The sequence below is a fragment of the Triticum aestivum genome, chromosome 7D (genome assembly GCF_018294505.1).
Source record: "Triticum aestivum cultivar Chinese Spring chromosome 7D, IWGSC CS RefSeq v2.1, whole genome shotgun sequence".
NCBI lineage: Eukaryota > Viridiplantae > Streptophyta > Magnoliopsida > Poales > Poaceae > Triticum > Triticum aestivum.
In genome coordinates, this window is record NC_057814.1 from 557088361 (window position 1) to 557109836 (window position 21476).

Genomic DNA, 21476 nt, shown 5'->3' on the forward strand with positions numbered 1-21476 from the left:
CGAAGTTATCAAGAGCACCGATATGGTTTGACAAGTTATAAAAGTTGGTGATTTTGAGCTAAAGTCCATTCAAATGGACCTTTCTTGGAGACCAATTAGCCATAAGTGTCATCAGTTACCATGGAAGTGAAAGCTAGGATGATCTCAAAGAACACATCTGACAGATCATTCTCTCAGCATGCATCAGCATATATAGTTGACTTCTAGAGTTTGATCATCAGTAAGAGAGGATACACTCAGTTGATCTAATATGTGAACAAGAAATATATTTAGGATCTCGAAATCGCAAATAAGTTCCTTGTCAAGAACCTCATATAACTATCCCAGCTGTATCTTCTACACCTTCAGCTATCCTGTGGCACCTGGCCAGGAGATCAAGCTCCTGAAACTCCAACATGCTCTCCCTGCCTTTGGTTTCGAGTTATTGGCCCTTTGCTTTTAATCAATCTCAGTGTCAAAAAATAATGATCCCAGTATGCGCCCTTGGTGGTATTTCACAAACCAACTTCTTTACACAATGAGCTAATGTCAGGGATTATTCCGCCGCCAGAGTTTTTAATGACGGAATCACCTGCAAAATCTTTCAACAAGACAGATGGATCCTTAGCCCCACCATGTCTTAAGAACTTGTCCCTAATCGCGCTACCTGTGCTGCGGGACAATGGATCACCTTGGCATACTTCTTGCCATATAGTTGTGGCAAAACATCTAGCATAGAGATAGCTATAGTACCCTGCAATAATGTTAAATAAGAAGTTATATGGCCTTATGAGAAGCATCGCATGCAAATCAGTTTATGGAACTTCCCAGATGGAAAAAAAGGTTCATGAAACTAGTAGACAGCTAGAAACCCCTACCAGCGCCATAGTTTATAAGATGAGAAAACCGAGTGTGCCAGTGAGTGCCTTCTACATAATTCCAACTCGTGTGCTTTCTTTTCAAATCCGCAACAGCAGAAATTGTGTCCACCGGCTTCGATGTGTGCTCCCCAAACAAAGTTAAGTCCATTATAGAATAAAAAACCTGGGGTCCAGGCACGATAACACAAAGTGGCACAATTAATACAAGGACAAGGTCAACAAACATAACTGGCCAGCTTTGATGAAGTGATAAGAAACTAAGTAGAAATATATGCAAACCTGTCGCTGGAGGTCAGTAGCCGGAAACATGTTTCGAGAAGCATTTAGTGCCTTTACCAGCTTTTCTGGTATTGGATCACCAGTTGTTTCATCTAGAGCAAATGTCCTCAAGACACGGTAGTCCCACGCATAGAACCTGCAATGGAAATTACACTCAACTATCGGTAAAGAGTCCAATAGCAAAAGAAGTTTGTTTTGGATACGCCATAATTAGATAGACTGTCAAACTGCGAATCTATTTTTACTAACACGTCATACGTACTCAAAAAGGTTTGAGGGTGTTTCAGCGACATCGAGAGCAACTCTAGTACCAGAGAAATGCTGATATTCCTGCAAATATCAATGTGCTGCCAGATAAGATATGCAGAAATCGTTTGATAACCTGAATGAAGAACCAGCAAAATACCGTTCTTGATAGCAGAGAATGAAGGGCATGGCCAAACTCATGGAAAAGAGTTTCGACATCACAATGGTTGAGCCTCGCAGTTAATCCCCTAGAACTCGAGAAGTTGCATACCAATGCAATGATCTGAAAAGCAAGAACACAATTGATTGACATAAACTGAACTGGCAGTACGAATTTGAACTATATAATTTTCCAAGATGGGGATCTCTTAATCTAGTTCCATTAAGTGGTATGGAATTTGAGATGCCACTCCCTTATGGGAAAAAGCATAGTTTTACTGCAAAAATAAACAATAACCAATACGAGATTGCGAGGATATACTGGAAGTTGGTAGTTCGTGCCAGACAATCGCCGGCCCCCTCTGATTGCAAAATGAGCACATCCTGGGTATTTACCCTTTCTGGAGTAGAGATCGAGATACATAAATCCTAAATCACCCTGTTGATTAGACATGTTACAAGGTGTGTTTGAGTGGGCACGAGGATTAAGAACGTTATGAAACCAAGAAAAAAGCAAGAAAATGACCATGAAAACCATAAAACCAAGAGAAACACAAGAAAAACAACCATGCTTTTTAATATATGTACCTTGGAAGGGGGGAGGGGGATAGTTAATGAGCATTGCATACAAGTGTGGGAGAGAGAAGATGCGATAATCGAGAAAAGATGTACATCTATAAACTAATTAAATTCACATGTGTGCATAATACTATGGCGCAAGACGAGTAAAATATATGAATTACAGAAAGACAGAAAAAAGGAGTGATAATTTCGAAGTTTAAATAGATCATTCACTAAGATATACAAATACTCGATCAGGGTGATGGAGAGAGCTTTATCACATCATAATACGTGCCTGATAGCTTTGAAATCATTTGTGACATTAGCAGACAATTTTATGCTATGGCAGCCAATTTATGGTATACATGAGAAAATAATGCTGCAACAGACTTCTGCTATGTTTCTTGTAGTTCTGACTACAAACTGTTTCTATGGGATTTACGCTACTCAACAACAGGGCATGACCCGTCCATTTGATAGAAGTTCGTTGCTAATTTGGACCAGATAATTATAGGGCAGACTATCGATAGTCATTGTTAATGTCTATTAGGTGTGACATACCAGAGCTGTACTTGCCTACTTGGCCATCCTTTCACAAACCACAAGTTATTTCTAAGGGCTGTCATTTTGAATTTAGTAATTACAAAACTTCGAGCAGGTACGAACATCAATTGCAAATTTACACTTATGTAAAACTATCTTCTAAAGGTAGCACATTATTACCTCATCAGGGTGATGGAGAGACAGCTTTATCACATTAGGATGCCACGACTCTCCGTCCCCCATAGGAACTTGATGAAATGTGGCACCAAATAATGATTCCACCAGCACGTTTAAGCCCTTTATGCATTGGGACAATGGAAAATACGATGCAACAACCTGATACATAAGAAAAGATAGTGTCAAAAAGGATAAAAGAGAAGGGAAGGTAGCCTGCAGGAAACAATGAAATAAAACAATAGCTCACATCAAGTAAAACTTTATGTCCTCAAGAATTTAAGCAACTGCAGAAAATGAAGCTTTTCAGACTAAATATATGAAACTATCAAGTGATTCTGTACTTCAGTTTTCTTCCCTTTAGCTTATAAAGTACCAAATGTAGGTTTGATTTGGCTTCTATCAACATATATTATGCAAAGTGTGTATTTACATACATTATTTAACAGGAAATACCTATATTATGGTAAGAAACCTAAATAGTAGTATATTTAGCATTACTTTCAACAATTGTACATCTTTGAGATAAATAGCACATACCGAGGGATCCACAGTATGCGCAGATGATTTCATCATTCCAATGAAATAATCCTCATCCCATGGTTCAAGATCAGCACTCTTGTCATTACATACTCTTCTCTTAAAATCTTTTATAGTATTAAATTCCTGCATCAAAGGTTGATATAAGTAGAGAAACCACTGGTTGGATATAACGATGTGTATTATGTATGCCAATATTAAGTTCACCCCCTTCAGTCCCTTGAATACCTCATCAGCTTTATGCCTAACAGTGTCACTCAAATCGTTGAGAAATGACATGACCACATCGGCAGATGCAGCCATGTTAGGACGAATAGCAAATTCAGCATATGATCTGCAACCCATAGTCTGCGAAAAGGATAAAAAAATTGTTGTAATTTTCCTGGAATAAAAGTAGAATTAAAGAAATACTCGTACTTAATAATGTAATCGATGTCATCATATTTGATGAACATGCTTAGGAAAGTATATCAGGTCCAATTTTGTTCTGTTTCTTCAAACTTCCATTAAACTACAGAACTGAACAACAGAGTACACACATCAAATACTGGATTAATTTTTGTCTGCTAATAACATGTGATCCAAAGATGAGCTAATGCATGTGAGTATGTGACATCTAGCTCAGACATTTGCTAACAATAGAAAGACAAAATATCCAACATGGGTCATCTAGACTCCAGAACCCCCTTGAGAGAACATTAATTTTCCTCACGATCAACCATGTTTTCCCCATGGAGATACAAAGTGTTCATTACTTGTCCAAATAACCAACTTCTGTGACACTCCTGAATAATTCTCATAGCAATGCCACCTCAACCAAGCAGCCAAACTACAAGGTTGAAACTGACAAACAAGGATCTCATATCCTTCAATTGGTTTACTAAGATATTAGTGCACAGAGGAATTCATGCTAAGTTGACTAATCTAGACTGCTAGAAAACCTAACCAAAGCTTAAACGTCATCACCGTATTCAGATCGTAAGTTTACCATGCGCACCATCAAGTGAAGTTTAGCACAAAGATGTTAAAACATTAGCATCAGGTTGCCTCTAAATATACTCTATGATATAGAAAAATGCATTTACCTTTGCAAACTCATCACGAGCATCTATAAGTTCGTCAAGAACACCAATGTTTTCACGAGGTTCAGAGTTTCCTACAACATATACCTGTCTCCTGACCTTTGGAAATTTTGGAACAGTTAGAATGCTACTAGCATAAGTGTGATGACATACATTATAGCTATACAAATATTGCATCAAAAGGGTAGGAAAGATAAATAGCTAGACCAAAAAATGGATAAGATATTTCCACGTAGAATAAATAAGTGAGCACAAAAAATCCAAACATTGCTAAAAATATCATGAACATGTATGGGTATTCAAAAACGAGTTGAGATCAACCCATGAAAACGCGCAAACAGTAAGATAGTTCATTTGCCTTCACTGCTCACCACGGGAGTAACCGAGATAGTAGAAAAAATTGAACTGATGGTTTGAATGGATTGAGGTCAAACAGGTTTTGGACACCCCTATGGATATGTATGTTTACGTCATGCAAATATAAGGATGTAAGGAAGTTTTGCAATGCTTATGAGTGGAACAAAAGGAACATACCTCCTCATCCGAAGCCCATCTCAGTGCTGATGATACAGATCCTGAGTCTGTCACTATCCTTATACCCTTTTGCCTTGTAGCGTTCATTGCATTGCTCTGTTCTTCAACACCCCTAGGTTTAAAACGACTAATAGGTTTGAAATTATGTTGTATATTCCTTGGAATACGCGAAGCTGGATATATATCCACAAAACCTGGTTTGTTCATAACATTTTCATTGAACCTGACAGAGCAACAAGAAAGAGCATAACAGTTACAGGTAATTTTCCAAATTGAATCGTCAAGCTAAATGCAGTGCAAAGATTCAACTGGGTAAAAAAAAAGGTATAGCAGAAATATACTGGAGAGGGACCACAACATGAATGCTACAAGCACAGAAGGGAGAAATGTGGTTAAACTGACAAAAAAAATGTAAAGTTAGCAGGTTCTGTAGCTATTTAGAATAGTCGTATTGCTCATAAAGATTAATTATGAATAGGTGAAAGCAGAATTGTTGTGCAATGAAGCAAATATACTTAGAACCAACAGTCTATTTCTTATTTTCAACATTGCTGGAAAAGGAAGGGAAACCATCATGGGGTTCCATCAAATAAACCAATGATAACAAACCAAGTGTGCAATTTAACCCTCATCTTTAATAGTATGATGCCGCTGAAGCGCTTGTATTAGCAATATCTAGGTAAGCATTTGAAGAAAATAATTAGAAGATCCAAATATCAGGCTTTAATCAGTCAACGAACTTAACAAACAAGCTACAAGAAATATATAATCAAAACGTAAGCATGACATTGGTTAGTGGGAACTCAACATTAAAGATGCTTACCAACAAGTAATGCCACTAAACAATGAAATCACTTGCTGATAGTCAAGTAGGAGATGTGCAACTACAACATGGAATGCAAAGTCAATATGGATAGTTCAACAGTGGAAATAGTACTGAGCTTAGCAACGGCCAGTGTCCATTGGTACCTACTTTCTACCCAGATGCGCAATTGCAAGGTTCAGCTGATTAACACGCTCAAGTTTATCTGCAATGGTAGAGCATTATGTTTCTAATTCAAATTCAAAACTGACAAGAAGCAACGGAATGTAACTGTCAGTATGGCAACCTTTGGGAAGATGAATCCCTCCTTTCTCAAAGTCGACACGCAAGTTATTTGCTGCCTTCTGAGATTCCTCTGAGAGCAGGGCACCTTCGCTCTCAGCTTTTAGTATCGCGTTGTATAAAGTGGTATTTGTGTTCAGGTACTGCAGAAAATCACAGAAAACGAAATGTTACAGTTCTGGTTTGGTCATTTCACTCTGGTGTCTGGTCTCTCCCTTTTCACATATGCCATTTATGTTATAGACCTTACTTGAAGATGCTCGTAAATCCTCATTGATGCCTTATCTGCTTCCTCCGCAAACTCCCTAGTTCACATACATATCAATTCGGTAAATAACTGAAAGCACTTTACTGCAGAGCATCCAAATTACACAACAAGCAAGCAGCCGGTCATCCACTCACCTATCTGGGTGCGTGTTCCTGCACAGCTCCGCCGAATCAATGACCGAGCAAACCTAATAACCAATCGTCAGCTACCCCACATCAAACCACACGGATTAACTAAAAATTAACCTAAGAAGAGAAAGTTACAGTGTTGGAGATCTCATCCATGGTGCGAACAATCTCCGCAGACGGCGGCAGCTGCGCAATGTGGGCAACGAGCTCGTCCGACCTGCAAATTCGAGCAAACGGTCACAGAAGATTTAGCGAGCGATGGTTGGGGCGGGGGAGTATTGGGGATCGAAGGGGTTCAGGGTTTTTCCCCCTTACCGCTGGATGGCCTCGTCGACGAAGCGGCGGAAGCCCTTGGCCGTGCGCAGCACGTCGAAGCCGTACAGGCCCGTCTCCGTCCTCGCCGCGGAGGTGGAGAAGGCGGCCACCGCAGCACGGCGGGCGGCGGCGGCGGCGGCGGCCCGCAACATCGTGGCCGCGTGGGCGCCGAATCTATCGGTCCCGGAGAGCGGTAGGAGATGACAGGCGCTTTAGCGGCGCCGCTGATTCCGCCGCGTGGTTAGTCGGTACGGCTGCTCGCCCGGTGCCCGCCGTGCCGCCGTCAGCCGGAGCTCGGCTGCCCTTGCGCGAAAGGAATGTGACGGCACGGGAGGGCAGGCGAAAACAACTGCCGCCGCTGGGTGAGAACAATCCTCGGCGCTCTGGGGGACGGGGGGAACTCGCGTGTGGGTTGGAACTTGGAAGTCGCCGCGCTTGGACGGAGGCGGCTGAGCTCGCCGCGCCGCCGCTCCGTGTAGGGGTCAGCGCGAAGAGGGCTTCGGTCTCTCTCGGTCGGTCGAACCAGGTCGGGCGCTTCGTTCGGCTCAGACCGAACCGGAGATATCTACGAACAGGCCCAAAACCTAAAGAGCATTCTTTTTATCTGTTTCGTTTTTTCTTTTGATTTTTTAAAAATAGTTTGAATTGTTTACCACATGTGCCGCGTGGTTTTCTTTTGATTCTTGGTTTCTTTCTTCCCATGAATGTAACAAACCGAAACGCTACTCCCTCTATTCTAGTATAATATATACTACATATTCACAACAAAATGTAATGGTACGAGTTGACAGGGGATGAAGCCATAGTGAACATTTGAGATAAAAATATTTTGTTGGATGAAATTAGAGAAAGGGAGCCCACACACTTGAATTTGGGGGTGGAGAGGTTTGTTAGTAAGACTACGTAAAACTTTTTTTTTGAGGTAAAGACTACGTAAAACTGGGGCATGGACAAACTAGCCCAGAAGGCCTGGCTCGAAATCCCGACATTTGTCGGGCTCGGGCTCAGCTTTTCGGCCTAATGTCTGGCCCGAAAGCCAGAAAAAAAAACCGAACAATCCATAAATAACTATTTTATTATAAAGATAGGTATAATATATTATAAATGACTATTTTATTAGAAACATAGGTATAGTTTTAGGGTGGGCCAGGCTCGGGCTTGGGATTTTAAGGTAAGGCTTTGAAGCCTGACCCGATGAATGCCTAGGTTTAGGTTACGTAAAGGGAGCACATATGATTACCTAGGTCTAGCATTTTTGGTGACGAGTTCATTTCAAAATGGTCAGGAATATATCACCCGCGTAGTAGCGTTCTAATTTTTTCTCTTGTTGCAACACATTGTCAAATTTGCTATAGTATAAAATAATAATGGGACTACCGAAATCAGTAATTGAGAAGTACTCAAGTTCACTTTCACCTTGCAGCGTGCTACTTGTCACTTTCACCTTGCAGTTCACTTTCATTTATTCAAAGTGTTTCATCTCTTAAACAATGCATTCAAATCTTGAACCATTTCCATCGCTGGCCCCTTATGCCGAGATCTTCAAAACTAAATACCATTTTAACAGATTTCGACAAACTTTCTTTTTACAAAAAAGACAGACAGAAAAAACCGAACAGATAGCACGTTTTTTCCCTTTTCGAAGAGGCATGTTTTTTTTCCGTTTCCAAAAGGCATGCCCGTGCCTCTCTTTGAAGCAATCTATGCCCCCACGAGAAGTTAATTTGTGCCTCTTACGAAAGAAACGTGTTTTTTTTCATTTTTCAGAGGCTCGTAGAAGCAAATCCATGCCTTCACGAGAAGTAAATATGTGCCTATCACGGAACGAAGAGAAAGAAACACGTTTTTTCCTTTCCGAGAGGCACGTTCATGCCTCTCGCGGAAGCAAATCCGTGCCTCCACGAGAAGTAAAGACGTACCTTCGAGAGGCACGCTTGTGCCTCTCGCGGAACAAAATATGTGCCTACACGAGAAGTAAATCCGTGTCTCTCGTGGAACGAAAAAAATGTGGTTTCCCTTTCGAGAGGCACGCCCGTGCGCGCCGTGCGTGTTTTTGTTTTCTTATATGGCTGTATTCTATTTGTAAGAGAAGCAAATTCGTGCCTGGATAAGAAGTAAATGTGCCTTTCATGGAAGAAAAAAACACATTTTCTCGCGTATTTTTTTAAAATTCTAAAAAAAGGAAAACCCAAAAAAATAAAAAATAAACATCTAAAATCCGAAAATGCGATAAAAATTAAAAAAAAATAAAATTCAAAATAAGGGTCACGTGACGGTGGGTGTGACATCGAAACCACGGACTGAGGTGGCTGCGGCATGCAAGCCCGGCACACGACCTGCGGGCCCAACCTGTTCACTTGCCCGGGCAGCGGCCCGTGCCTTCCACACGCGGTTGACTCCCACGGGCCCACCAGTAAACAAACCCTCACAGCTCCTCCCTGGTATCATCTCAAAAAAGAAAAAAGAAAAAAAGCTCCTCCCTGATCGACGCCGCCTCGGTCACCCTCCACAGCTCCAGCCATCCCGGTACACTCCTCAGTCCTCACCGGCGACTCGGGCCCGGAACCCTAGGCACAGCGATCGCCGGCGAGCAGGCCATGGATGGCGGCACGGCGGAGCTGCGCGAGACCCACCGCCTGGTTGGCCACGCCGACCGCGCGTGGGCACTCGCCTGGAACCCCAACCCGGGCGCCGGCGCCGGCCCCGTCCTCGCCTCCTGCGGCGCCGACAAGACAGTGCGCATCTGGAAGCGCGCCCCCGACGGCGCCTGGCACTGCTCGGTAAGGCCCAGGCTACTCTAGTGTGTTCCAGGGCTCCGCGTTGCATTGCAAATTTGCAATTGCTGATTGGTTTCCTTATTTGCGCTCATCTTGCTTGATTAGGATGTGCTCGAAGGCGTGCACGAAAGCACGGTGAGGTCCTGCGCCTGGTCCCCCGACGGGAAGCTGTTGGCGGACGCGAGCTTCGATGGCACGACGGCGATTTGGGAGTACTCCGGTGGAGACTTTGAGTTGGTCGACACGTTGGAGGTGAAGCTTTTGCTGAATTTGGCCTTTTGGGTTCAGTTTCAGTGTCACCCCTGTTTGTTGTGGGTAATGTTGGTTACCTGTGGATGTTAACTCTGTGCCGTTAATGGGTAGGGGCACGTGAACGAGGTGAAGAGTGTGTCGTGGAGCCAGTCCGGTTCGATGGTCGCGACGTGCAGCCGGGACAGGGCAGCGTGGATATGGGAGATTCTGCCGGGGAACGATCATGAGTGCGTAGATGTGCTGGAGGGGCACACTGAGGATGTGAAGATGGTCCAGTGGCACCCGTTCTTTGATGTTCTGGTTTCTGTCAGTTATGACAATACGATCAGGGTATGAACTTTTGTCAATTTAATTTGTAGTAATGCTTTAGCTCGGCCTGCATTATGTTGCTGTATGCCTTGTGGTTTTAGGCTATGGATACTGGATAGGCAACAAGGGTGTGCTCTTTGCTCTTGCTCTGTTCGTTATGCAGTTTTATTAAGTGTCATTATCATTAATATGCAAGCTTTAATGTAGGTCTGGGCTGATGACGGCGATGGTAAATGGCCTTGTGTACAGACATTAACTGAAGCCGGTAACAGGTAATGAGGCTCTTTGGTCAACCCTTTTTTGATAAAACTTGGTACTGCTTGTGGTACAATATGTTTGAACTTATTTACATTGTAATATAATATCGTACGAATGTATTCAGTCGACGAAATCCCAGCTTATGTTTCTTTAGAAGATCAATCCCAACTTATGTGATGCTGATGACTGAAAAAGATGTGATGCATGAAGTCATATGTCTGTTGATTTTATGATCTGGACTAAACTTCTGCCCCATGACCATACCCTTTTTTAATATGTTTGGATCTTGTAGATTTATTTTCTATTAGCAGCCATGTACATGTATGCACGATTCTAGCTATGTGTATTGGAAATAATTGTAGGGATCCAACTTAAACCATGAGGTGTTGATGAGAGATTTATGGACAGTTAAGATCAATAGTGTCTCATGGTGTCCTTCTGTTTTGGTATAAATACCCCTTGATTATTGGGTTTTACTTGTACTTTTCTTTCACAGTTCCCACTTAAAACATAATGTGGGATTACATTTCAATCATAGTAATGTGTTTGTGACTTTGTGTTATGTCGCTATTAACTATAAGATGATCTTGATACTGTTCCATCTTGTTTGGATGATATGATAAACTTTTTGCTATTCATCTTTACAAATAGCTGATCATATCTATTTCCTTCTGAAGTTTTGATTGTTAACTTCAATTGTTGATGGCGACTATGTTCTATCATTAGTAACAGAAGTACAGAACACTACTATATTGATCAATCTTTCTGGTGTGAGAGCTTAACTAATTATTGCATCTTGCCCTGGTAAAGTTGATCTCCTTTTTTTTCACAGTGGTCATTCCTCAACAGTATGGTCAATATCTTTTAACCAGAAAGGAGATAGGATGGTCACATGCAGGTTTGCCCTACCATGCTGGATTATAATATCCCTATTTGTTTTGTAGGATCTTTTTGGAATGCGGTATATTCCCAATTCTCTAGAACTGCTGAATTCCTTTGTTCCAGACGGGCCCTAGAAAAGTTACTAATGTCATTCATTTGTTATCCAGTGATGACTGTACTTTGAAAATTTGGGATGCGAGTATTGATTTGTCGCAACCAACAACTGGAGAAGGTCATGAATCTTGGTAAGAGTTTTCTTCTCGATACCTTTTCTTGACTCATGTTTGTCGCAAAACAAGACAAGCTGTGTGGTAGTTCATGTTTAGTCCCCACCCCGAAATTTAGACTACGCCAGTGATGAATCAAGCATATTAGTGTTATTGTGCTATGTCTATTGTTATTAATTAGTCTGGCTTATCTCTGTAATTTTATATTATCTGCCACTTTACTCCCTGGGACAGTTGCAAACTAATAATTGATGACGTGCCTGTTCCTCACAGAGAAGTGGTTGTTTGGTAGAGTATGCCATTGTGCTTTTTTATTTGTCGGAGAACTTTTCTAAGTTAGATGTACTCGTCTTTGTTGCTATTAAGATCAAATATCAATGCTTACATTGAGTAAAATTTTGCTTTGCTTTCACTGGAGGGCAAATATAGCACAACTTGGCCCTTTCCACGCATATGGATTATGAGTCAACTTTAGTGTTGGTGTGTAACTATTCTAGTTCTGCTGCCTTATCACATCACTGCAGTGAAGCTTATCAAAATTATGTTGCCTTTCCACACCACCCCTTTAATAGGATAATTATCATTTAATTTCAGGCGTCATATTTCTACTCTATCTGGATATCATGGCCGAACTATTTTTTCAGTCCATTGGTCAAGGTTAGCTGAACTCCAATCACTGATACATATTTACTGCTTCTGAATTTCATTACGCAGGAGCTAACAAATTTACTCTTTATCAGCTAGAACACAAGCATTTTTATGAATTCAATCAACAATATAAATTTTATAAAAATAGTTTCTGACTTCTGGTTGAGAGCATTATATGTCTGCAAAAAGGAGGCTCGTTATATTTTATGCAAGTTAACTTAATTATACACATCAATATTCCTGTTGAACTGATGGAGAGAATCCTGCAGAAAAAGCTAACCAAAGTCCTTAGCTGTCAGTTCTACATGTTTACGAAAGATATGACTAACTATTTATGTGTATGTTTTCAGAATACAATTGTCGTATATTTATGTTGAACAAATTTTGATCTCCCAGAATTGGCAAATTCTGCTGTCATTCTGAATAGGGAAGCGAAGATATTATTGGCCATTCTAATCTTCTGAATTGAAATAGAATAGTCTTTCACTCGTTTGTACTATTCTTTGACATTTTTCATGCTCCTCTGTGCATGCAGCGAGGGTGTAATTGCCAGTGGGGCAGGTGATGATGCTATCTGCTTATTTGCCGAGGAGAATAGTATGGTATCTTATCCTTCCGCTGAACATTCAAATTCTCACGACTCTTGATTCATATCTATGGGATCTGCTTACCTGACCATTTTGTCCAAGTTACATTTGCGGTAGATAGTGGAGTGCGATGTTCCAACATGGAGTGCATACTTTAGTAGTGGTCATACTTGTCTAGGAATAAATAAATGCTTGAGTGTTTGTTCATATTTTTTCTAAATGCAGTGACCACCCTTTGATTTAAGTATTAACAACTACCTTTGATGGTGTAGGTTGAGGGACCTTCCTACAGATTAATACTGAAGAAAGAGAAGGCACATGACACGGATGTAAATTGTGTCAGATGGTGTCCTCAGGTAATCTCAGAAAAATAGTCTCAACGTGTTAAGCTGGTAATGGGTTTCATTTGTTTCTGCCTTGATGCATGAGAACTATCAATATCTATAATGGTTCAAATATCTTTTACTTTAGTTAAAGTGCCTAATTCTTGTCAAATAAACTCGTAGAACCCAAGGGTGCTGGCATCCGTGAGCGATGATGGCACAGTCAAATTGTGGGAGCTGCAGGGGGATATACTGGATTGAGTTGTACTCTTCTGCTGTAATATGTTTATAGTTCTAGCTGTGCATCTTAAGATCATACTGTAGAACAGAGTAGGGATCACCTTTTTTTTTTGTTTCCTTTTTCCAAAACAATGCTCCCTAGTTCAGCTAATACTTTTGTGTACCCGGAAAAGCTTTGATGGTGATGATCATTTAAAGATCCCATCCAAGCTACAAGCTCTGGCATCCTGACAGGATGTGGAATTGTTCGTGTACACAATGTGAAACAATAGACTTGTTACATACTTCCTCCGTCCTAAAATAAGTGTCTCAATTTTAGTACAACTTTATACTAAAGTTATTACAAAGTTGAGACACTTATTTTAGGACGGAGGGAGTATCATTTTTGCAAATGAGCTATGAAACATCAAATTAAGTTTCGCCATTGTGAACACCATATTGTTTGTCACACTGGTTGGTGATTGGATGTCATTGTTGCCTCCTCTTGATGAGATTTCAGATTCCATATCCTTTTGTATACTCACTCTGAAGAAGGCATAGGGCATCTGCGTTTTTCTAGGTTATTTATTTGACAAACTAAATATTGTTATATGTCACAAAAGCACACCATTGAATTCATATACGGATGAAATTTGTAGACATATATTACAAATACATCCACTAAAACGTGTTTAGATACATACATCTGTATATACACAAATCTAAGACAACTAATTTGGGGTGGAGAAAGTAGTATCTACTCCCTCCGTTCGGAGCTAAATGAGTGAATTTAAACTCTAAAATATGTTCATATACATCCGAATGTAGTCCGTATTAAAATATCTAAAAAGGCTTGTATTTAGAAACGAAGGGAGTATATATTTTATATAGACAACCCTCACTGGCGATCATTAATTGCTACTACCTCTGTAAATTAATATAAAAGCGTTTATAATGTGATCTAAACGCTCTTAAATTAGTTTACGAAGAGAGTATTTTTCCGCTCTCATAACAAGCCACATCATCAAAATTGTTGTAGCCGTCTATATGCTACATCTCAATGTATAATAGCCATTCGATCTAGATGTTGAGTTACTGTCCACGCACACCGAGCAACACGCAGTAACAGGTGACGGTAAGGGCCAGTTCTTTTGCTGTCTTTTAGAATAAGTTGGATATTCCAACTTATTCTAGAAGCCCAACCAAATTAATTTTTTTAGAAGCCTACTAATTAAAACTTGAGTATTAGACTTTAAAAAAATTGGGCTGGTCTTCTAGAAGCCCAAAAAAGCCATCAAAAGAACTGACCCTAAGGCTACAAGGCTATCCTCCCCTCCTTCCTCCTCTCCCGCTCACCATGTCACTAAATTTTCATTTGGAGGGCACTTCATGGGCTAATCCTGGGAATGGCCATTCTAGCTGATAGACACATCAAGGTCTCGCCGGTCTGTCCAGTCTGTCAGTCAGGTCTCGAGGATATTAAGCATCTGCTATTTTACCTGCTCACGTGCAGCTCCGCCGTGCTCTTGGACTGGATGAAATTATAGAAAAAGCTTTGAATGTCGATCGCTCTGGCTCGGTTGTGCTCGAAGAAATTCTCAGGCTGCCGAGAGGTCCCTCTTCGATTTTGGGTAGCTGGGCTTGCATTAAATAGTGGCGGTTGCATCATGGTACATTTGGTGGGAATGTCGTGAGGGACACAAAGGGGAGACCGTCAAAATTCCAAAAAGTACAGCTTTCGCCATTCAGGCTATCACGGCCAACTCGGAAGTTAGGAAACCCACTGTTCCTGTCAAAACTGGTTGGTTTAAACCCACTGTCGGATCTTATAAATTGAATACAGATGCATCATTTTTTGAGAGATGGGTCGGGCGTCGTGGCTGCAGTTCTATGGAATAGCAGAGGAGAAGCAGTGGCAGGAGTTGCTGAACCGTTTGTTCTAAGTGCTAGTGCAGCGACAACAGAAGCTTTGGCTATCCGTCGTGGTCTTCAACTTGTTTTTCAGATTGGATGCTCTAGGGTTCTCATTGAATCAGACTGTCTAGAGGTCATCAACGCGTGCAATCGGACTATAGATATTTTGGCCCCTTACTCTCCAGTTCTTGCAGATTGCTTCCATTTGGGTCATGAAATACCTTCGATAAGATTCGAGCATTGCGGGAAAAACTTCCGATCTACTCCCTCCGTCCGGAAATACTTGTCATCAAAATGGATGAAAATGGATGTATCTAAAACTAAAATACATCTAGATACATTCATTTCAATGACAAGTATTTCCGGACGGAGGGAGTATTCATCATCTGTTAAGGCTATATAAAGAACACTAGAAGTAAAAATCATATGCAGATTGGTAGACCACCTAGCGACGACTACAAGCACTAGAGCGAGCCGAAGGTGCGTTGCCGTCATTGCCCCTCCCTCACTGAAGCCGAGCAAACCTTGTTGTAGTAGACAGTCGGAAAGTCGTCGTGCTAAAACTCAATAGAACTAGTGTACCAGAACAGCAACCGCCACCGATGAAGACAAACATTCCTTACTAGACATGCTTATGATTTAAATCTGATGTACTAGTGCGATGATGACCCACCTAGTTTCCTTCTTCCTCAAGTCTCTCATGTCTTGAAGGATGTAACTACAGTATTTTGAACCAGTAATAAAAGTGCCAATTGGCTTTCCCTCAAAAAGAAAAAAGAAAAAGGCACTCGTTTGCTGGAGAAATTCTTCTCAAACGCCCCGTGCCCTCCACGCGCGGTTGACCCCCAAAGGCCACCAGTAAACGAACTCCCCAGCACCCCTCCTCGCTGGTCGCCGCCGCCGCCTCCCTCTGGTAAATCCCCACCATCCCTCCTCGCGCCGCCTCGGACCCCCTCCGCAGCTCCCCACTCTGCGCTCCCGGCGCGCCACTCACCGGCGACTCGCGCCCGGAACCCTAGGCAGGCAACGGCGATCGCCGGCGAGCAGGCCATGGACGGCGGCGCGGCGGAGCTGCGCGAGACCCACCGCCTGACGGGCCACGCCGACCGCGCGTGGTCGCTCGCCTGGAACCCCAACCCGGGCCCCGGCGCCGGCCCCGTCCTCGCCTCCTGCGGCGGCGACAAGACCGTGCGCATCTGGAAGCGCGCCCCCGACGGCGTCTGGGATTGCTCGGTAAGACCAATCTACTACTTCAGTTTGCTCCAGAGGCCCACGGTGCATTGCGGTGGTTCGTTTCCTCATCTGCGTCCCGCCCACCTCGCTTGTTCAGGATGTGCTCGACGGCGTGCACGAACGCACGGTGCGGTCCTGCGCCTGGTCCCCCGACGGCAAGCTGCTGGCGACCGCGAGTTTCGATGGCACCACCGCGATTTGGGAGTACTCCGGCGGGGACTTCGAGTGCGTCGCCACATTGGAGGTGAAAAGAAAACTTTTGCTGAATTTGGTGTTTGGGTTCAGCGTTACCGCCTTTTGTTGTGGAGATTGCTGGTTACCTGTGGATGTTAACTCTCTGCTGTGTATGGGGTAGGGGCATGATAATGAGGTGAAGAGCGTGTCGTGGAGCCAGTCCGGCTCGCTGCTCGCGACGTGCAGCCGGGACAAGGCTGTGTGGATATGGGAGGTGCAGCCAGGGAACGAGCACGAGTGTGTGGCGGTCCTGCAGGGTCACACTCAGGACGTGAAGATGGTCCAGTGGCACCCAGTTCTTAGTGTTCTGGTTTCTGTCAGCTATGACAATACTATCAGGGTACGAACTCTATCGGTTTAATTTGTAGGGCACTAGTTCGGCCTGCGTTGCTTTGCTGTCTAGTGATTTTAGGCTGTGGATAGGCTGCTCTTGCTCTGTTCGGTTTGCAGTGTTTAAGTGGCATTAATCATTTAGATGGAAGCTTCGATGTAGGTCTGGGCTGATGACGGCGATGATGACTGGCATTGCGTACAGACATTAGCTGAAGCTGGTAACGGGTAATGAGGCTCTTTGGTCCATCCCTTTTTGCCTTTCTATGGTTGATAAAACTTGTACTGCTTGTGGTATAATATGTTTTGACTCATTTACTCCCAGGTAATGAGTACATTGTAATATCGTGCGAATGTCCAGCTTATGTTTCTTTAGAAGATCAACCCCAGCTTATTTGATGCTGATGATTGTGAAAAAGATGTGATGCATGAAAAGTTGAAAACCAATTTTATGAGTCGTTTGGTTGTTGATTTTATTATCTGGACTAAATTTCTGTGCCATGACCATATCGTCTTTTCATATGTTTGAATCTTGCATATTTTATTTTCTATACTAGCAACCATGTACATGCATGCACGATTCTACAAATGTGTATTGGATGAAAACATAACTACTAACATCCTTCCTTACGAAGCCTTTTATCCCAAACAAGTTGGGGTAGGCCAGATATGAAACCCTTTCACGAGGACTTCCCAGGAGGTCACCCATCCTAGTACTACTCTCGCCCAAATGGGTTTCATACCCAAAAGACTGGCTAGTTTTTACGTTGGCTCGCCAAGCCTATCACAACCCTTAGATATGAAACCCTTTCACGAGGACTTCCCAGGAGGTCACCCATCCTAGTACTACTCTCGCTCAAATGGGTTTCATACCTATGGGACTGGCTAGTTTTTACGTTGGCTCGCCAAGCCTATCACAACCCTCCTCCTTTACCCGGGCTTGGGACCGGCTATGCCTAGAAGACATAGGCGGAGTTAAAAAACATAACTACTAACATATTTCAGAAAATCATATTGCATGTACCCAACATTCCCTTCCCACCTTCCCTAACAAACCACTTTATGGAGGGAAAAAAGGATCCAAGATCCAGGTAGTTAGTGAGCTTGATTCTGAATTAATCATACTATAAGTGTGTAATTAATAAAGGGTAATTCTAGGGATCCAACTTAAACCATGAGGCATGGATCATGAGTGCAAGGACTAGTCAACTCCAGGGCCGACTACACTTCAATGTCGACTAGTCCATGAGTCACAACTTTAGTGTCGACTAGTTACGCTTAGTCTATGAGTCTCAACCTCGGAACGACTCGTCGACTTGTAAACCTTGCCATGAGGTGTTGATGAGAGATTTATGAACAGTTAAGATCAACAGTATCGCATCGAATTGGTGTCTTTTTGTTTTGGTATAAATATCCCTTAATTATTTCACTTGTATTTTTACCTTTTTCCACAGTTCCCACTTTGCTATAACATAATCTGGGATTATATGCCAATCATTGTAATGTGTTTGTGTTATGTTGCTATTAATTATTAAGATTACCCCGACACTGTTCCATCTTGTTTGGATGATATGATACACTTTCTGTTATTCATCTTTAAAAATAACAGAGCATATATTTATCTCATTTTGAAGTTTTGATTGTTCATTTCAATTGTTGACGGACACTATGTTCTCTCATTAGTAACAGAACAATACTATATTGATTATTCTTTCTGGCGTTACAGCTTAACTGATTATTGCATCTTGCCCTGCTATAGTTGATCTCCTTTTTCTTGTTTACAGTGGTCATTCCTCAACAGTATGGTCGGTATCTTTTAACCAGAAAGGAGATAGGATGGTCACATGCAGGTTCGCTCTACCATGCTGGATTAATATCCCTCTTTATTTTGTAGGCTCTTTTTGGAATGCGGTATTTTCCCAGATTCTCTAGCACTGCTGAATTCCTGTGTTCCAGACAGGCCCTAGCAAAAGTTTCTAATGTCATACGTTTCTTATCCAGTGATGACTGTACTTTGAAGATTTGGGATACGAGTGCTGATTTGTCGCAGCCAACAACTGGAGAAGGTCATGAATCTTGGTAAGAGTTTTCTTATCGATACCATTTTTTGACTTATATTTGTCGTATAAGGTTCGATAACACTGAAATAGCACAGCTGTTCCTAAAAGATATGGCTGCAGAAGTAGACAAGCTGTGTGGTAGTTCACGTTTAGTCCCCACCCAAAAATTAGACTATACCGGTGATGAAATCAAGCATGTTAGTGTTCTTGTGCTTTCTATTGCTATTAGTCTGGCATATCTCTATATTTTTATATTATCTGCCACTTTACTCCCTGGGATAGTTGCAAACTAATAATTGATGATGTGCCTGTTCTTCACGGAGAAGTGGTTGTTTGGTATAGTATTACCAGTGTGCATTTTTTTTTGTAGCAGAACTTGTATAAGTTAGATGTACCCATCGTTGTTGGTATTAAGATCAAATATCAATACTTACATTGAGTAAAATTTTGTTTCGCTTCCACCGGAGTGCAAATCTAGTACAACCCAGCCCTTTCCAGGCATATAGTGACTTTAGTGTATTGCTAAGGTTCTGATTAGTTGAGACATACTTGTTAGTTCTGACCATTCCCGCGCTTAAGGACTATGAGTCGACTTTAGTGTTTTTGTGTAACTGTTCTAGTTCTGCTGATATTGTTGTTATCACATCACTGCAGTGAATCTTTCCACACCACCCCTCTTTAACAGGATGATTATTGTTTAATTTCAGGTTTCATCTTTCTACTTTATCTGGACATCATGGTCGAACTATTTTTTCAGCCCATTGGTCAAGGTTAGTTGAACTCCAATGACTAACACATATTTACTGCTTCTGAATTTTATTCAGAGGGAGCAAACAAATTTACTCTTTATCAGATAGAGCACAAGCATTTTTATGAATTCAATCAACAATATAAATTTTATAAAACTATTTTCTGACTTCTGGTTGAGAGCATTATATGTCTGCAAAAAGGAGGCTCATTCTATTTACGCAAGTAATTTTTTAATTATATACATCAATATTCCTGTTGGACGGATGGCCAGAATCCTGCAGAAAAAGCCGATCAAAGTCCTTAACTGTCAGTTCTACATGTTTACGAAAGATATCACTGTCCATTTATGTATATGTTTTCAAAATACAATTGTCGTATATTTATGTTGAACAAATGTTGATAATTGACCATTCTTATCTACCGAAGTCTTTACATAAGTCGATGTGGATTGACATGCTGGATTAAAATAGAATACTCTTTCACTCTTTTGTACTATTCTTTGACATTTTTCATGCTCCTCTGTGCATGCAGCGAAGATGTTATTGCCAGTGGGGCAGGTGATGATGCTATCTGCTTATATGCCGAGGAGAAGAGTACTATGGTATCTTATCCTTCCGCTGAACATTCAAATTCTCAACACTCTTGATTTATCTCTTATACGATCTGCTTAGCTGACTAGTTTGTCCAAGTTACATTTGCGGTAGATAGTGGAGTGCGATGTTTCAACATGGAGTGCATACTTTAGCACTGAACATACTTTTCTAGGGATAAATGCTTGAAGGTTGTTCATATATTTTTCTAAATGCAGTGACCACCGTTTGATTTAAGTATTAACAGCTACCTTGGACGGTGCAGGTTGAGGGGCCTTCGTACAGATTAATATTGAAGAAAGAGAAAGCGCATGACATGGATGTAAATTGTGTCAGATGGTGTCCTCAGGTAATCTCAGAAAATTAGCAACAAAATAGTCTCGATGTGTTAAGCTGTTCAAGGATTTCAATTGTCTAGCAATTCAATCCAGTATGAGACTATCGCAATCTATAATGGTTCAAGTATCTTTTACTTTGGTTATTAGAAGTACCTAATTCTTTTCTGATAAACTCGTAGGACCCGAGGGTGTTGGCTTCCGCGAGCGATGATGGCACAGTGAAATTGTGGGAGCTGTGGGGAAATTTACTGGATTGAATTGCACTCTTTCTTGTGCAATGTGATGATAGTTCTAGCTGTGTACCTTAAGATCACAGATGAGTGTAGGGGTGGCCATTTGGTTTCTGTTTTCCAAACAATGCTCCCTTAGGTTAGCTAATACTTTTTGTACCTGCAAGAGCTTGGATGGTGGTGATCTTTTAACAGATTTGCCATCCAAGCTACGAGCTCTGGCATCGATGTGGAATTGTTGGTGTATACAATATGAACCGATAGACGTGCTATCATTTTTTCAAAATGAGCTATCAAACATCAAATTAAGTTCCTGTACAGAGACAAGGTGCTGCTCACAGTTTTATGCGGTCTCGTATTCTCTTTGCAATTGGAAAGTGGAAACCCCATATTGTTTGTCGCACTGGTCGGCGATTTGATGTCATTGTTGCTGCCTTTTTTAAATGAGATTTTGAGATTCCATATCATCTTGTATACTTTGTACCTATTGTTTTCTAACAAAGCGAGATTTGTCTGGCAAA

The 21476-nt window shown here is 41.7% G+C and overlaps 3 protein-coding genes and 1 long non-coding RNA gene across 6 annotated transcripts; 2 read left to right on the forward strand and 2 right to left on the reverse strand.

Moving 5' to 3' along the window:
- Positions 1-139: 139 nt before the first annotated feature.
- On the reverse strand, positions 140-7337 carry LOC123165915 (mitochondrial intermediate peptidase, mitochondrial). Of its 2 annotated transcripts, XM_044583668.1 has the most exons (18): positions 6795-7337; positions 6615-6696; positions 6486-6538; positions 6334-6388; positions 6088-6226; positions 5952-6006; positions 4979-5201; positions 4448-4543; positions 3591-3710; positions 3363-3488; positions 2829-2984; positions 1867-1983; positions 1546-1668; positions 1402-1469; positions 1140-1275; positions 858-1023; positions 671-733; positions 140-580 (listed from the first exon to the last, which is right to left on the reverse strand). In XM_044583668.1, exons 1-18 carry the CDS (start codon positions 6944-6946, stop codon positions 495-497), a joined length of 2016 nt encoding a protein of 671 aa, XP_044439603.1. In that variant the 5' UTR covers positions 6947-7337; the 3' UTR covers positions 140-494. The 2 variants fall into 2 exon arrangements, with proteins under 2 accessions (XP_044439603.1, XP_044439602.1); XM_044583667.1 differs by having other exon boundaries at positions 140-733.
- Positions 5596-5945, reverse strand: LOC123165916 (uncharacterized). The gene is made up of 2 exons (XR_006483287.1): positions 5802-5945; positions 5596-5653 (listed from the first exon to the last, which is right to left on the reverse strand). It is a non-coding gene; the product is annotated as an uncharacterized lncRNA (long non-coding RNA).
- A 1921-nt stretch (positions 7338-9258) lies between the features above and the next one.
- Positions 9259-13601, forward strand: LOC123167884 (protein CIA1). 2 transcript variants are annotated; one of them, XR_006484125.1, is made up of 10 exons: positions 9259-9574; positions 9677-9823; positions 9935-10153; positions 10340-10404; positions 11223-11288; positions 11440-11517; positions 12094-12156; positions 12683-12744; positions 13007-13090; positions 13241-13310. XR_006484125.1 is itself a non-coding variant. In XM_044585748.1 (10 exons), the coding sequence occupies exons 1-10, from the start codon at positions 9392-9394 to the stop codon at positions 13316-13318; spliced, it is 1050 nt and encodes a 349-aa protein (XP_044441683.1). In that variant the 5' UTR covers positions 9259-9391; the 3' UTR covers positions 13319-13601. The 2 variants fall into 2 exon arrangements, 1 of the variants encoding a protein (XP_044441683.1); XM_044585748.1 differs by having other exon boundaries at positions 12683-12749; positions 13241-13601.
- A 2381-nt stretch (positions 13602-15982) lies between these two features.
- On the forward strand, positions 15983-21275 carry LOC123166149 (protein CIA1). The gene is made up of 10 exons (XM_044583918.1): positions 15983-16423; positions 16521-16667; positions 16779-16997; positions 17151-17215; positions 18772-18837; positions 18989-19066; positions 19755-19817; positions 20329-20398; positions 20653-20736; positions 20905-21275. The coding sequence occupies exons 1-10, from the start codon at positions 16241-16243 to the stop codon at positions 20980-20982; spliced, it is 1053 nt and encodes a 350-aa protein (XP_044439853.1). The 5' UTR covers positions 15983-16240; the 3' UTR covers positions 20983-21275.
- The last annotated feature ends 201 nt before the right edge of the window (positions 21276-21476 follow it).